Source organism: Suricata suricatta, chromosome 8 (genome assembly GCF_006229205.1).
Source record: "Suricata suricatta isolate VVHF042 chromosome 8, meerkat_22Aug2017_6uvM2_HiC, whole genome shotgun sequence".
NCBI classification, from domain to species: domain Eukaryota; kingdom Metazoa; phylum Chordata; class Mammalia; order Carnivora; family Herpestidae; genus Suricata; species Suricata suricatta.
Genome location: NC_043707.1, coordinates 33,418,728 through 33,436,213, shown reverse-complemented (window position 1 = coordinate 33,436,213; position 17,486 = coordinate 33,418,728). Strand labels below are relative to the sequence as shown.

Genomic DNA, 17,486 nt, shown 5'->3' with positions numbered 1-17,486 from the left:
CGCTGTGTTATGGTTTTTTTGGGGTGTGAATTGCATAATGTTCTCGTTACTGGTCCAGAGGGAGCAGAACCCCTGTTGTCAAAAAGCTTTTCATGGAAGCTCGTCCTGCTGGACATAAAGGCTCTGGGGACTAGACACCTGTGGGTGTACAGTGACCGGTGTGACCCACCCGCCTGCTCAGCTTCCCTTTGCAAACTTAGGAGTCCCTAGATGTATTGAAATAATTGAGTAATTATTGTTAGAAGTGTCTATGCTGCCGTGTCCTGCTACAGAATCTCATTTAATTAGGGTTCGGTAGGCAACTCCCTCCTCCCCACCCACCCCCAGCCCTCAAATATGTGACCCAAGTGGCCAGAGGGGCTCTGAAGATGTGGTTGAGGGAAGGCCAGGAAGTGGGGCGAGTATCCTGGATTGACTGCATGCGCCCAATCTAGCAGGTGACTTAAAAATCGGAGGGGCGCCTGGGTGGCTCAGTTAGGCAACCAACTTCGGCTCAGGTCAGGATCTCACAGTCTGAGTTGGAGCCCCGCATCGGGCTCTGTGCTGACAACTCAGAGCCTGGAGCCTGCTTTGGATTTTCTTTTTCTCTCTCTCCTCTCTCTCCCCTCACTCTTCCCACCCTTCCCCTGCTCATGTTCTCTGTCTCAAAAATAAACATTAAAAATTAAAAAATAAATTGGAGAACCTTAACCAGCTGATACCAAGATGTAGGAAGGCCGCCTCTAAAAACTGGAAAAACAGGGTAAGATTCTCCTCTGGGGCCACCCGAAGGAACCAGTCCTGTTGGACTCCTAACTTAGAAGCTTAGGATGATAAACACCTGTTGCTTTAAGCCACTAAGTTTGGGGTAATTTGACTATAGCAGTTCAAGCCGCCTGGGTTCCTGTGTTCGGTGAAGATAAACGCGGTGAGGCCACGCGGCAATTAAAAGAGCTGGGAAAACGCGGCTCAGGTGCGTCCAGCTCCACATTGCCACCTGGCTTGGACCAGAGGGGCGGAGCCCTGCTGCTCTCCGGCTTCTCTGCCGGCTGTCCCTTTAAGGGCGGGGCGGACGGGGCGGAGCCTGTGGTTGCCTGGAGACCAGCCCCAGTCTGGACGCTCCGCGGTCGCCTCTCCACCTCTGCCTCTTCCCGGCTGCGTCCCCACTCCCTGCCCGGAGTTCGGAGCCAGGTGAGCGCCCCGACGGCGGTCCTGCGTGCCCGGCGGACTTGCGGCCAAGTCCGGCGCTTCCTCCGCCAGGCGGACGCGGCCCCCAGGACCTGGGCAGGTGCGGTGGGCAGGAGTGGTGGGGAACCTCAAGCTCAGAGAATGCGAACCCCTTTTGCGCTGCCTAATGAAGGAATGAATCACCGGGGTTCAAGAGCCTCAAGCCAGGGAGAACAGAATATAAACAAAAGTTACTGGGAAACACGCCTCGAGGAATGAGGTTGGCCTTACTTGTTCAGATTTCACTCCTAGACCAGAAAGCCTATTATAGCAAAGACTCACCTGGGCTTCCCTGGGGTGCGGGCTGGAAAGAATAATGGGGTTTGAAGGAAAAGAAAAGCAGGATCGTGTTGGTGAGAGCAAAGCCTAGGGATGTCCAGAGGATGCCATCCAAGCAGAGGGTGTGTGGGGTGCCCCGGCACCCCTCAGGGTGTGAGGAGGGACTTGTATTTGTGCTGCACACCAGGACTCATCTGTGTATCTTGCTTCTTGCCCTGCGATGCTTTCAATGGTGCCAGTTTGGGAGACCATGAAAACTGGGGTTTTGGGGAACTGCCCTTCAGCTCTGTCACCTTGGGCGAACATCACATGGCTCCTTTTCTGGCATGGAAGGCACTCAGCCTGGCAGCCCATGATTTCAAGTTCAAAAACAGGAAAGTGACATAATAATCATGGCATTATCGGTAGTGTGCTGTAGACCACACTTCAGGGGTTTTTGTGCATCACTTCATGTAATCCTTACAAATGAGACAAAGCACTGTTATTTCTATTTGGTATCTGAAGCAGGAGTTTAACCTGTTTAAGGATACACAGCTGATAATGGGCAATGCAGGAACCTGAAAGCAGCTTTTGAGCACTTTGCCTTGCAGTTATTTATGTATATATATCTGTGGAGCACACGTGGGGGAGGGGCAGAGAGAGGGGAACAGAGGATCTGAGGCGCGCTCTGTGCTGACAGGCTGACAGCAGCTAGCCTGATGCGGGGCTTGAACTCGCAAACCGCAAGATCATGACCTGAGCTGAAGTCCGAAGCTCAACTGACTGAGCCACCCAGGTGGCCCTAGTTTATTTTCTGAGAGATAGAGAGAGAGAGAGAGAGTGAGAGAGAGACAGACAGACAGAGAGAGAATCCCAACGAGGCTCCCCACTGTCAGCACAGAGCCTGATGCAGGACTTGAACTCACAAACCTCGAGATCATGAGCCAAGCAGAAATCAAGAGTTAGATGCTTAACTGAGTGAGCCATCCAAGTGCCCCGCCATGCAGACATCTTCAGGGATGAGCTTTCAAAGTAGGAACTGGCAGTATGTAAGACCTTAAGGGTTAAGCACATATTTTTAACGTATCAGGTTCCCTTCTTGCTGGAGCACTATATGAAAAGAAATGGTAGGCAGTGTTTCCAGTTTTTAAAAATTTTAGAAACAAGCCACCAGGGTGGCTCAGTCGGTTAAGTGTCTGACTTTGGCTCAGGTCATGGTTCGTGGGGTCGAGCCCTGCATTGGGCTCTGGGCTGACAGCTCAGAGCCTGGAGCCTGCTTCAGATTCTGTGTCTCCCTGTGTCTCCGCTCCTCCCCTACTCATGCTCTGTCTCTGTCTCTAAGTTAAATAAACATTAAAAAAGAAAATTTAAAAGAATACAGTAAAAAATTTAAGACTAACCAATGCTACATTTTTATAAACTGGTGATACTTTCATAGTCATAATTTTTCAAGCTTTAGAAAGAGGAGAAATAATGACATTGGGTTGTAAAGCTAAAACTTTTTAATGTTTTTTTTATCTTATTTTTGAGAGACAGAGGGAGACAGTGCGAGCAGGGGAGGGTCAGAAAGAGAGGGAGAGACAGGACCCGAAGCAGGCTCCAGACTCTGAGCTAGCTGTCAGCACAGAGCCCGAGGTGGGGCTTGAACCCACGAACAATGAGATCTTGCCCTGAGCCGAAGCTGGACACCTGACCAGCTGAGCCACCCAGGCACCCCGTAAAGCTAAAATTTTAACTACAGATGAAACCTGCAAGTATGTAGAGCTACAATTTTTCTTTTTCAGAAAAAACTGATCAATACTTTGAAAAAAATAGCTCCCAACCAAAGGAATCATTTGACACATATATAAAGTGAACTTTAGGACTTCTAAAGACAATGGTGAAAGAGAAGAGAAGAGCGGACAAAAAGGGGGAGAAGTTTGCCCGCTCTCCCTCCTCTGATAATCCAGACTTTTCCAAGCAAGATGGCAATGCCACTAGACATGAAATGTCCTCTGGAGCTCCGGCACCACTGGAAATGCATCTCAGTGAACTGTGGCCCAGAAAAGAGTCCAAAAATGAGGACCAGCTAAATGAAGATGCCACTCAATACGAAGAACCCATTCTCACCAAGCTCATAGTCGAAAGGTAAATTTAATGGGTTGCATCTTCCATGTTCCCTTTTCTACTGCTTTTCATTCTCTCTCTCTCCGCAATCTCTTATTGTGGCTTTGCCTGCTGCTCCCTTAGGTGACTGTAAAAATCTGTGTCTTTAGCCCTGTTCTCTCTCCTGGAGTTTTACGTTCAAATTTTTAACGCCCTACTGGATATCGTCCTCTGGACTTCAAGCCCCTCTGCTGAAAAGCAAAGACCACAGGACTTGAAATAAGATCTGGACTGAGGTCTAAGCTCTGTGACATCAACCCCATTATTAACCTTTCTGATCTTCACATTATTCACTGGGAAAAATATACCCCATAGAAGGTTCCTCTGTATGTCACTCTTTCTCCCCCAGCCATTGGCTTCTCCATGGATCCCTATTTCTGTAAGGGCACCACCATTTTCCTCCCTATCCAGGCTGTCCTCCTCCATTCCCTCTTGCCTGGGCTATTGGACCCACTTCCTAAAGATTTCCTTGCTTCTAGGCCCTTCCCAGGCCTCCTGTATGGATTTGCCTTCCTAATTGTGTACATACATCACTCCCAGGATTAGTTACCTGTCTGTGTAACAAGTCGCCCCAGAGCATGGTAATTAAAACAAATATTATCTCGAATAGTTTATAGAGGTCAAGAATCTGGGAGCAGCTCAGCTGGATGGTGTTGGGTTAGGGTCTCTGGAGGTTCAGCCAAGATTTGGCGCTAGACTGCTGTCCTCTGAAGGCTTGGCGGGATGCACAGTTGCTTTCAAAGGGGCTCCCTGGCATAGCTGTTGGCAGGAGACCTCAGTTCCTCACTACCTAGCAGCTGGCTTCCCCAGAGAGAATTCAAGAGAGACCAAGGGAGGAAGCCACATGTCTTTTGTGACCTGCTCTGTCATTACCCTCTGTCATTTCTTTTTTTAAGTTTTTTTAATGTGGTTTATTTTTGAGAGAAAGGAAAGGAGAGACAGAGTGCAAGCTGTGGAAGGGCAGAGAGAGAGGGAGACACAGAATCAGAAGCAGGGACCAGGCTCTGAGCCGTCAGCATCGATGGGGCTTGAACTCACAAACCTCAAGATCGTGACCTGAGCTGAAGTTTAACCCACTGAGCCACCCAGGCACCTGTACCCTCTGTCATTTCTGCAATACCCTAGTGGTCTCACAGGTCAGCCCTCTTCCCTGTGAGAGAGGATTCCACAAGGGTGTGGCTACTCCGGTGTGAGACTCTTCTGGGAGCCATTTTGAAGCTGGCTACCACACCCTTAAAAACTTTTGATTTCTTTCCGTTGTCTACAGAATAAAACCCCTTAACCCGATGCTCAGACCCCAGCCTGCCTCTCTGCTCTCAAACTCAAAAGCCAAGTTAGACATTCCTCCACATCTTTTTTTTTTTTTTTTTAATCTTTGTTTGCAAAGGTGGGTTTCTTTGCTGGAGTGTTTTACCTGGTTTCTGAATGACCAAATCCCAACCTATGCTTCTGGCCCAAACCTTCTCCATTGATTCTTCCCAGTAGGAAGTAGTTTTGCTCAATATCATGCTTATCACTTTCTACCGCATTACATACATATGTACTATGTATGATTTACCATCATTTGTTTCCAAGTCTCAGCTTCTCTCCCAGGTAGGGAACTGTGTCCTGGTGCAGACACACCGAGAGCACCAAACCCCAGGCTGTAGGCAGAGGGTGTGCTCAGTCAAGATTTATGGTTCCAGTGATGCCCGTGGCCATTTTTTTTTCATTTCTTTTTTTCTAAATATTGATTGATTTGGGGGAGAGTGCAAGTGGGGGAGGAGCAGAGAGAGGGGGACAGAGGATTCAAAGCAGGTTCTGCACTGGCAGGCTGGCAGCAGAGAGCCCCATGTGGGGCTCAAACTCACAGACCGTGAGCTCATGACCTGAGCCGAAGGAAGTCAGACACTCAACTAACTGAGCCACCCAGGGGCCCCATCTTTTCATTTCTTAATCAAAGTATGGTCACACCTAATGTCACGTTAGTTTCAGGTCTACAACATAATGATTCAACAACCTTCTACATCATCTCTGGTCATGAAGAGTGTAGCTACTGTCTGTCAGTACTATTGCAATACCGTTGACTATATTCCCTACACTGTCCCCTTCATTCCCTGGGACTTACTCCCCTGCCTCTCCGTCTCCCCTTCATCCATTTGGCCGATTCCCTTACCCCCTTCTGCTTTGTTTGTTTTTCAGATTCCACATATAAGTGAAATTGTGTGATATTTGTCTTTCTCTGACTTATTTCATGTATAATACTTTCTAGGTCCATCCATCATGTTGCAAAAGGCAAGATCTCATTCTCTTTTATAGCTGAGTAATATCCCATTGAGTATATATACCACATCTTCTTTCTCTGTTCACCTATGGATGGATGCTTGGGCTGCTCCCAGATCTTGGCTATTGTAAATAATGCCACAAAAGACAGGGGTGCATTTCTCTTTTTGAATTAATGTTTTTGTTTTCTTTGGGCACATACCCACTGGTGGGATTACTGGATCCTCTGGTTTTTCTATTTTTAGTTTTTTGAGATACCTTCATATGGTTCTCCAGAGAGGCTGTACCAATTTACATTCCGACCAACAGTGCATGAGGTTTCCTTTTTCTCCACATCCCCGCCAACAAGTACTTCTTGCCTTTTTGAGTCCAGCCATTCTGACAGGTGCAAGGTTATATCTCATCATGGTTTTGACTTGCTCCTCCCTCACGGAGAGTGATGTTGAGCGTCTTTTCATGTGTCTGTTGGACCTCTGTGTATCTTCTTTGGAAAAAATGTGTACTTGGGTCCTCTGCCCATTTTTCAATGGGATCGTTTGTATCTTTGGTGTTGAGTTGTGTAAGTTCTTTGTATATATATTTTATATTAACCCCTTATTGGATGTATCCTTTGCAAGTAGCTTCTCTCGTTCAATAGGTTGCCTTGTTTTGTTGATGGTTTCCTTTGCTATGCAAAACCTTTAATTGGATGTAGTCCCAATAACTTAGTTTTGCTTCTGGTTCCCTTGCTGAGGAGTCATATCTAGAAAAATGTTGCTACAGCTGATGGCAGAGAAATTACTGCCTATGTTTTCTTCTAGGCATTTTATGGTTTTGGGTCTCACAGATATTTAATCCATTAAAAAATTTTTTTTAATGTTTGTTTATTTTTGAGAGAGAAACACAGAGTGTGAGCAGGGGAGGGGTAGAGAGAGAGGGAGACCCAGGATCCGTAGCAGGCTCCAGGCTCATGAACCATGAGATGATGACCTGAGCTAAAGTTGGATGCTTAAGTGACAGAGCCACCCTGGCGCCCCAGATCTTTAATCCATTTTGAGTCTTGTTTAGTGCATGGTGTGAGAAAGTGGCCTCGTTTCACTCTCTGGCGTGCAGCTATCCAGTTTTCCCAGTACCGTTTATTGAGAGACCGTCTTTCCCTCTTTGTGTATTCTTTCCTCCTTTGTGGTAGATTAACTGACCATATCATTGTGGCTTTACTGGCTGTCTGTCCCGCTCCCTTGATCTGTCTGTCTGTTCTTGTCCCAGTACCATACTCTTTTGATTCCTACAGCTTTGTGTAGATCTTCAAATCTGGGATTGTGATACCTCCAGGTTTATTTCTTCTTTCCAAGATGGCTTTGGCTCTTCAGGGGCTTTTGTGGTTCCATACAAATCTTAGTACTATTTGTTCTAGTCCTGTGAAACATGCTATTGGCATTCTGATAGGGATTGCACTGAATCTGTAGGTTGCTTTGGGTAGTATGGACATTTTAACGATATTACTCCTTAATCCATGAACATGGAATATCTTTCCAATTATTTATGTTGCCTTCAATTTCTTTCATCTGTGTTTTATAGTTTTCAGAGTACAGATCTTTCAGCACCTTGGTTAACTGTGTTCCTAGGTATTTTATTGTTTTTGGTACAATTGCAAATGGAATTGTTTTCTTAATTTCTCTTTCCGCTATTATTTTATTAGTGTATTAATTAGTGTAGTCTAGTGTATTTCTGTATTTGTGTGTAGAAGGGCAGCTGAGGGGCACCTGGATGGCTCAGTCAGTTAACTGTCTGATTCTTGATTTCGGGTCAGGTCACAATCCCAGGGTGGTGGAATTGAGCTCTCCCAGCTGAGTGTGAAGGCTGCTTCAGATTCTCTCTCCCTCTCTCTCTGCCCCCCACCCAGTCCCCTGCTCCCATGATCTCTCTCTCTCTCAAAATAAATAAACATAAAAAAACCTTAAAAAGATTTTTAAAAATTATCATCAGAAAATACACATAACATAGAACTTCCCATTTTTACCATTGTAAGTGTGCGATTCAGGGGCACTAAGTACACTCATCCTGTCCTGCCACCATCACCACCACCGATTTCCAGAACTGTCTCCTCATCCCAGACCGAAACTGCCCAGAATGAACGGTCACCTTCCATCTCAGCACCTTCTCCGTATTTCCTCCTGGCTGCTAGCTCTCCCCACAATCTCTTCTCCACACAGCGGCCATCCTTTTTATGCCATAAATCTGACCTTGGCCAACTCCCCTCTTAAAGCCCTCTCCTGTCTCCTCTCTTCTCTCCCTCCTGTGTTCCAGGTGGAGTGCCCTCCTTTCTGTTGGCTGAACTTGAGCTATTGGCTCCTTCCTGCCACAGGGCCTTTGCACTTGCAGTGCAAGTTCTCTCTTCCCAGCATCCTTTTCACAGAGTTCTTCTTAGGGCTGTTTGATTCATGACCTGCATGTCTCACTACAAGTCCCATGTCCTCTTAGAGGCCTCTGCCCTGACCACCTGTACCCAGCAGCCTCCTCCTACTTATTCTCAGCTGCCTTCCCAGATCATGCCTTTCATAAAAATTGAACACAATCTGGAGTCATCTTGTTTGTTTGTTTCCTCTTTGCTGCCTGTCTCTCCTCAGTGAACTAGGATTGCCCAAGGGCAGGAACTTTTCAGTCTCATTCATGGGGAATGTTTGTTGAGTGAATGAATGTGAGAAATTGCTTGTACTTCTTCCCTGATGTTAACTGTAATTTTAGCCCACCATCGCTTAGGGTTGGTCACGCCGTTCATTATCTTGAGCTTTATTTCTTTGCAGCTATGAAGGGGAAAAAGTCCGTGGGCTGTATGAGGGAGAAGGCTTTGCAGTCTTTCAAGGAGGCTGTACCTACCATGTGAGTTACACGTTTCGGGAATGGGCAGGGAGGAGGGTGAGAATGTTTTGGGAGAGTCTGAGATTTATATCTCCAGAAAAGTCCTTTGAGTCTTCAAAAGAAATTGGAAGTACTTAATGCCAATTTGACTTTGAACCCCAATTACCTATTTTAAGGTAAAATAATGGCTCCATACCACAGAAGTCATCATTTTAGATTGTTTTGTTTTCCTGACTTAAAGAAAAATAAACGTTTATTTATTTTTGAGAGAGAGCATGAGCAGGGGACGGGTAGAGAGAGAGAAGGAGACACCGACTCTGAAGCAGGATCCAGGCTCTGAGCTATCAGCACAGCACCCAATGTCGGGCTCAGATTCACAAGCCGTGAGATCATGACCTGAGCTGAAGTCGGATGCTTAACCGACTGAGCCACCCAGGCGCCCTCCTTTTCCTGATTTCCATTTATTGTCCAAACAACTGGAAGGTGACTGGAGCAAATAGCGAAGAGTAAAATCCAAGAACTGTCATCCCTTTGCCATTAAACGTTTTGGAGATGCCGCGTCCCTTTTATTCCTTGAATGGATGTATCAGCATTTACACAAGCCTGTTGATTTTGCAGATAACATCTTGAAATTTTTTTCACTCATGAATCCTTTGCTGTCTTGCTGCAGGCCTTTTGAAACAAATATTTTGTGGCAAAATATACATAAAACGTACCATTTTAACCATTTTTAAGTGTACAGTTCAGGGACATTAAGCACATAACCCTCCCCATCCTCCAACTCCAGAAACTTTTATTCTCCCAAACTGAGAATCTGTCTGCAGCTAAACACCAACCATCCCTATTTCTTCCCCCACAATATTTAAAGTATTGCATAGACTTCTGATTTACTATTCATGATCCTCCATTTCTTCCTCTATAATATTTAAAAAAATATTGCATGGCTTTCTGATTTACTATTCATGACCACGTAATTATTAGATCATGCGGTGTTCTCTCTCTCTCTCTCTTTTTTTTTTTTTTTGCCTATCATTAGCAATGGCGCAGTGGATCATTCAGATGATCCAAGAAATGTGTGCTTTTAATAAGAACAAATTTTTGGTTTGGTTTGGTGGTTTTGGTCATAGAGCATGGGTCTCAGCCCCCTGAATTTTCCCCGCTAAACATACAAAATGTTCTTACTCCTGCGTCATGTCAACTCTTAAAAACGCCGTTAGTATGCCTGGGTAATATTCACGCATGTGGCTGTCCCCTCTTGTTTTGGATTAAGCTGTTGAGTTCGTAGTGATCAGAGTCTCCTTTTGCCAATCATGGCACAAAGTGCAGTGCTGTTGTGTGAATAGGGCTGAGTGTGGAGCCTGCTTGAGATTCTCTCTCTCTCCCTCCCTCTCTCTCTCTCTCTCAAATAAAAAAAATAGGGGCGCCTGGGTGGTTCAGTCAGTTGGGCGTCTGGCTTCAGCTCAGGTCATGATCTCACAGTATGTGGGTTCGAGCCCCGTGTCGGGCTCTGTGCTGACAGCTCAGAGCTTGGAGCCTGTTTTGGATTCTGTGTCTCCCTCTCTCTCTGCCCCTCCTCGCTCATGCTCTGTCTCTCTCTCTCTCTCAAAAAATAAACATTTAAAAAAATAAAATAATCAACCAATGACACCCAGTTCTCGATAACACAAGATCAACGCCTCCTGGGCTGGTGAGAATGCGGTACCAGTTCCTACTACTCCAGAGGGTCTTGTCTCAGTCCTTACATCCACAGTGATCTGGTAGCTTAGGCCTGGCCCAGTGGCTTTGCCCTAACCGTTGATGTGGGGGCAAAGACCCCCTCCATTTCTGGGATCTACCCCCCCAATGCCCGCTGCTTGCTGGGTAAGCTTTCTGTATTTTCCTCAGACTCCACTTATTTTGATTAAAATAATCATCAGTTGGGGCACCTGGGTGGCTCAGTCAGTTAAGCATCGGCTCAGGTCATGATCTCACAGTTTGTGGGTTCAAGCCTTGTGTCGGGCTCCGTGCTGACAGCTCAGAGCCTGGAGCCTGCTTCAGATTCTGTGTCTCCCTCTCTCTTTCTCTCTCTGCCTTTTCCCTGCTCATGCTCTGTCCCTTTGTCTTTCAAAAATGAATAAATGTTAAAAAAAATTTTTTTAAATAACCATCAGTTGGTTCTCCTTTAAATTGTGAGAGTGGCAGAGCCAGCAGAACGGCTCTGTGGTGGCCCCAGGCTCCACGTGGGTTTATCACATGTTTAGATCACAACCCCCTAAAGATAGACAATAAAGTCAAACATTTCATGGAACATTTGCCCTTACCATGTAGACGCAGCAGGATGTTTTCTTTAAAATTTTTTATGTTCATTTCTGAGAGACAGGGAGAGATAGATGGTGAGCCAGGGAGGGGCAGAGAGAGAGGGAGACACAGAATCCGAAGCAGGCTCCAGGCTCTGAGCTGTCAGCACAGAGCCCGACATGGAGCTTGAACCCACGAATCATGGCATCGTGACTTGAGCCAAAATTAGATGCTTAACCGACTAAGCCACCCAGATGCCCCACAGCATGACCTTTTTTAGTGTAGTTTGTTAAAACACTAGTTGTTGTGACCATAATTGATTCCACAGCTGGCTTGCAGTTGGAAAGCCCTTGGCTGCCCCGTGGCTTTCCTCAGTGCCAGCCTGTCTGTTGTGAGCCCAGGCTAAGCTGGACGGATCACATGATGGGTCTTCTTGCTAGTGAGTTAGGGCCGTGGGTCTCCAAGCGCAGTCCTGGAGACCAGGAGCCTTATCTGGGAATTTTTTCAAAATGCTCATTCTTGGGCTCCAGCCCAGACCTGCTGATGAATGAGAATCTTGGGGGTGCGTCCAGCAGATCCATGTGCTCACAATCCCCAGGTGACTCTCCAGCACGGAAGGGCCTGAGAACCACTGAATTCCATGCTCTCCCTTGCCCCACTGAGTCTAACAAGGTGATTCTAAGGAACAACTAGAAGTACTCTTTTCCCCCCCTAAGTTTATTTATTTATTTATTTTGAGAGACAGAGAGAGAAAAAAGAGTGTGCACAAGCTGGGGAGGGGCAGAGAGGGAGAATCCCAGGCAGGTTCTGTGCTGTCAGCACAGAGCTGGACATGGGGCTCGATCCCATAATCCATGAGATCATGATCTGAGCTGAGATCAAGAGTCTGATGCTTAATGACCGAGCCACTGAGGAAGCCCAAACTGGAAGTCCTTTTCACCTTTGTTTTCTCTGATTGCATTTAGACATTCAAGCATGCTAAGTTTTCAGTGACTAGTTCCCTGTATGTTAACAACAGACACTACATATAAATGGCCCATACTGACAACTGCGTATTGTCCACACAGAGGAGTATGTCCGGGTGCCCAGGCACACCCACACCAATAATCCCCAGTAAGCGGAAAATAGACGAGCATGACATTTACAAATGAGGTAGTGTCTAACATCCAGATATTGGTTTTAGCCAGCTCTATTTAGCTTAAATCATTAAAAAAAAAAATCCTTAAACTTTGAAGTGTAAAACCAAAAGTGTATGAATTCTTTTGAACTATGGCATTCTTACATAGCTTACTTAGGAGAGAAAGACCAACTTACAACTCACATTTCAGTGTTGCACAGGACTGCTTGGTGTATGTCTTAGGGAATTTGGACAAGCATATTCATGCAGATGAAAGGAGGGTAGGGCCACCTGGGTGGCTCAGTCAGTTAGGCATCTGACTTTGGCTCAGGTCGTGATCTCACAGTTCGGTAGTTGGAACCTCGCGTCGGGCTCTGTGCTGACAGCTCAGAGCCTGGAGCCTGCTTCAGTTTCTGTTGTCTCCCTCTCTCTCTGGCCCTCCCCCTTCAAAAAAATGAATAAACCTTTTTTTAAATTAAAAAAAAAAAGAAAATGGGATAAGGCTCTGTTCTGAGAACTAAAACTGGCTGTTATGTGGAACCACGACGATCCTAAGGATTTGTTGTTTTGTTTTAAAGGGTATGTTTTCCGAAGGACTCATGCATGGACAAGGGACTTATGTTTGGGCTGATGGACTGAAATACGAGGTAAAGCATGTCATATGTTATAGTTTTAAACTGTAATTAATACAATGTAATGGTCAGCTTCCCACAATTAAGCATACTATTTTCATATAAACAATTCAGCTCATGGGTTTAAAAAAAGTCCACAGAACTGGGGTGCCTTGGCGGCTCAGTAGGTTAAGCATCCATGTCTTGATTTCAGTTCAGGTCATGGTCTCATGGTTCCTGAGATTGAGCCCTGAATTGGGCTCTGCCCTGACAGCTCAGAGCCTGCTTGGGATTCTGTCCCTCCTTCTCTCTGCCCCTCCCCTATTCTCTCTCTCTCAAAATAGATAAACTTAAAAAAAAAAAAAGAGTCCACAGAACCAAAGAATACAGGTGAAAAGTAACGTGTTAACTGCACGGGACCCCCTGGTAATTGTTACCACTTCCCTCCGTGCACCCTACATGTCTTCTGTGCATGCACCTCACCCATGCATTTATTGGCCTCACTTACTCTTTACAAATGCAAATATAGTTTATTATACCCTCTTTTCTGTCCCTTTATTTTTTGGAGATCACACCATAGCCATTCATCCAGATCTGCCTATTTTTACTGACTGCTTTTATTCCATTATGTGGGTTTCACTTAGCCCATCTGGCTGGTTTACAGGGAATTTTTAAATTGATTGCTAGAGGCTCTTCTAAAAATCGCAATTGCAGGGTTGCTAGTGATGGGGTTTTTAAGTTGTAATGATGGTATTTAAAACATACACACATAATGCCCATATTCAAATCACAGCCAGGTGAGGGAAGCAGAGACCACTGCCGGCCAGGTGGGCAGCTCAGGGGGGCTGGATAGTGGGAGACAAGTGACAGAGGTGCAGGGTGGCCTGAAGATCTGGTGGTTTGGGGCCAGCCTTTCTGGGGACTCTCTTCCCCCACAACACCCTGGCTTCTAGCCTGTGGCCCTTAGTTTATCATCCCTGGAAGCTCACAGGCAGGAATCCTTGTGGCCCAGACCCTTCCATACCAGCCTAGATGGGGGTTTACGGGCACAATTCGGGCTGTCATGGAAGTGCCTTCAGAGAGGTCAACTGGCCTCACGGGATCTGGCCAGCGATCAGGCCAGGCTGCCCTGTCCTCTTCTCTCCACTGGCTGGCTGCCTCCAGCCAGTTCTCCTTCCTGAGAGAGAATCCGATGGCTCAGGGGTGTGGCCATGGAGCTGTGTCCTGCCACTCAGCTGACATCCCGACCCCGAGCAAAGCGGGTTTTCTGGAAGGCACCCATCGGGCAGGCGGTTGGCTGTGTCTGCGGAATATTTTGATGAACCACTGGCAGAAAGACGGGTTTCCATCAGTCAATCACTAAGCTGGGCTCATCACCAGAGTCCCCTGGAGATAGAATACCAGAACCCAGGGCGTTAAGCCTCCTTCGAGATTAAAGTTCCCTTGACTCTAAAGTTCCCGAGGCCGGGATTGCCAACCACTGCTGTTCCACATCACCTGTCACCTGTTTGCTTCTTGGAGCCTTGTCTACACACAGCCTCCAGCTGTTTTATCCTGCCGGGGGTTCCGCCCAGGAGAGGGGAGGTGAGAGAGGATGGGATGTGCAGGGAAGGAAGGAGAAGGGTAGAAGCTGCGGGGGGCGGAGGGGGGGGAGGCGGAGACACCACAGTTCCCACGGAGGAGAGACAGGAATAGTATCCAGTAGTCAAGAAGCGTCTCAAACCACGGGATGAGGGGTTTCTCCACTACTTTCCTTCTCTCACTCTCGGGGCCCTCTCGCCGTAGGGGGAGTTTGTGAAGAACATCCCCATGAACCATGGTGTGTACATGTGGCCGGATGGCAGCACCTATGAAGGAGAAGTGGTACACGGCCTGAGGCAGGGATTTGGTATGTTCAAATGTGGCACGCACCCTGTGTCCTACATCGGGCACTGGTGTCACGGCAAGAGACACGGGAAGGTGAGTGAGGCAGGCACAAGGCTCCCGTCCGTAGATAGGACGAACGAACACAGAGGCAAAGGAGGTGGGGGCTCATTCAAGCATGTTCACTTCTTGTTTATTGACGTGAAATCCACATCACCCAAAACTCACTGTTTTAGGGTCTGTAATTCAGTGGCATTTAGCGCATTCACAGTGTCGCGAGGCCACCACCTCTGTCTGGTCTCAAAACACTTTCACCAACCCTCCAAACTAAAGCCCTGTCTCCACTAGGCAGTTATTTCCCGCCCACCGATCTGCTTTATGTCTCTATGGGTTTTCCTTCCTTGGATGTTTTATATGAATGGAACCCTATGTTACATGGCCTTTTGGGCTTCTTTCATTCACTATCATGTTTTTGAGATCCACCCATGTGTAGGCACTCAATTCTTTTTTGTGGCTAATAGCCACTGTATGGATGGACCGCGTGTTGTTGATCTGTTCGTCCATTAACGGGCACTGGGGATCTTTCCGTCTCTTGGCTTCTGTGAATTGCACCGCCATGAACGCGGGTGCGAGCATTTATTTGGGTGCTTGTCTTCAGTTCTCTGGCGTGTAAGCCCAGGAGTGGCATATGGTGACTCGACGTTTAACATTTGGACGAACCTCCCAGCTGTTTTCCACAGCATCTGGCCCAATTTACATCCCCACCAGTAACGCAGGTGATACTTCTAAGCAAGACTCTACCGGATGATAAAATACCTCCGCAGTGTTTTTGGAAAATGTTTTAAGAAAAGAAACAGTCTACCATTATAATCATCAGTCTATTCAGATTTAGACAGGTCCGTCCATCGTCTTCCTTTCCCTTCCCTCTTTCAGCTCATAGTGGATCAATTCAGACTGGGGGTGGTGGTGGCCCCCAGACAGCGGCCCCTGAATGGGTGCACAAGGGAACAAGCCAGCTTTGATGATGGGGAAGAAGACAGAAAAATCACACACACACTCTCTCTGTCTCTCTCTGTCTCTCTCTGTCTCTCTCTCTCTCTCTCTCTCTCTCTCTCTCTCTCACGCGCACACACACACAAACCACTGAATAAAGCAGCAGCCTGAGGCCATTCAGCGCAGGTCCCCAGCACCTGGCGGCTTGTGCCGGCCCTCAGAGGAGTCACTGAAGAAAGGTTGTGCCACATTCACTTAAACTTGGAGGCAGTCAAATAAATAAGGTGACAAACGGATAAGACGAAAAAGGTTTGGGTACATAAAAGGGACCGGACTTCAGTTACAGAGAAGGTTCTACCGCTCAGTTTAGGTAACAACACAACGGACTATTCAGGTACTTACTTGACTCACAGTTACCACATAATGACTAGACGGACTATAATGGATATAGTCATTCCACGCCCTAATGTGACACCTCATTATTAAGGCGGCTTTGATTGGTGACATCTCATTCTTACTCAGGGGGTACTTGACCATTTTCTTGATTACCAGACAGAAACATACCACAGATTAAATGTCTTGCCTACGTAGGACACTGACTTCCGCATAGTTCGGACTCCTTTAATTTATATTATACTTTTTATCTTTACCTCTAATAAGCATTTGCTGTATGAGGCTTGCTTTGTTAAAATGACGTTATTTGTTTTAGGGCTCTATTTATTACAATCAAGAGGGTACCTCTTGGTATGAAGGGGACTGGGTATACAACACCAAAAGCGGCTGGGGAGTGAGATGGTAGGTGTCACGGGGCTGCACCCCCGGGGGGCGTGGGGGAGGTGTGTGTGGGCCCAAGTGATTTTCACGTAGGTTGCTTAAAGTTGAGGTGCAGAGGGGCGCCTGGTGGCTCAGTCGATTAAGCATCCAACTCTTTTTTCTTTAATTTTTATTTAATTGATTTTTAAAATTTACATCCAAGTTAGCATGTTGTGCAACAATGATTTCAGGAGTAGATTCCTTAATGCCCCTCACCCATTTAGCCCACCCCCCTCCACAACCCCTCTGGCAACCCTCTCTGTGTTCTCTGTATTTAAGAGTCTCTTATGTTTTTGTCCCTTTTTCTGTTTTTATATTATTTTTGCTTCACTTCCCTTACATTCATCTGTTCTGTATCTTGAAGTCCCATATGAGTAAAGTCATATGTTATTTGTCTTTCTCTGACTAATTTTGCTTAGCAGCATTCAACTCTTGATTTTGGCTCAGGTCATGATCTCACGGTTCGTGAGTTCAAGCCCCTCGTTGGGCTCTGCACTGACAATGCAGAGCCTGTTTGGGATTCTCTCTCCCTCTCTCTCTGCCCCTCCCCCCTCATTCATTCTCTCTCTTTCTCTCTCTCTCTCTAAAAAAAATAAACTTAAAAAAAAAGAAAAGGTGCAGGAATTTCAGAGAGTACATTTTCTCTATAAGCAGGGTGGAATATTTAAATTGACCCCAATGGACTCTCTATCATGATGAAAATATTCTACAGAAAATTTAGAGCAACATTACATTAAATGATATCTAATGATACAGCTATAGTTTATTACATGTAGAAACTTTGTTCTCTCTCATTCATGGATATCTCCTATGTTTTTAGAAGACTCTTGACATGTTTGCTTGATTTTAGATCAAGCTGATAGAGTCATATATTTTAAGGATTGAAATATTTGGGGACAAGGGGTACAGGATTGGCTCAATCAGTTAAGTGTCCAACTTCAGCTCAGGTCATGATCTCACAGTTCGTGAGTTCGAGCCCCGCGCTGGGCTCTGTGCTGACAGCTCAGAGCCTGGAGCCTGCTTTGGATTCTGTGTTTCCCTCTCTCTCTGCCCCTCCCCTGCTCGCAATCTGTCTTTCTCTCTCTCTCTGAAAAATAAACATC

General features: G+C 46.4%; 1 protein-coding gene across 3 annotated transcripts in view; it reads left to right on the top strand.

The window, feature by feature from the left end:
- The first annotated feature begins 3,264 nt into the window (after positions 1 to 3,264).
- Positions 3,265 to 17,486, top strand: part of LOC115298983 (radial spoke head 10 homolog B-like) — a 54,780-nt gene continuing 40,558 nt past the window's right edge. For 2 of the 3 annotated variants that reach the window (XM_029948207.1, XM_029948206.1), the window contains exons 1-5: positions 3,265 to 3,591; positions 8,655 to 8,730; positions 12,682 to 12,750; positions 14,500 to 14,673; positions 16,280 to 16,365. In XM_029948207.1, the coding sequence (XP_029804067.1) occupies positions 3,341 to 3,591; positions 8,655 to 8,730; positions 12,682 to 12,750; positions 14,500 to 14,673; positions 16,280 to 16,365 (656 nt within the window). In that variant the 5' untranslated portion in view covers positions 3,265 to 3,340. The remainder of the gene's footprint in view (positions 3,592 to 8,654; positions 8,731 to 12,681; positions 12,751 to 14,499; positions 14,674 to 16,279; positions 16,366 to 17,486) is intronic. The other variant, XM_029948208.1, reaches the window with a different exon arrangement.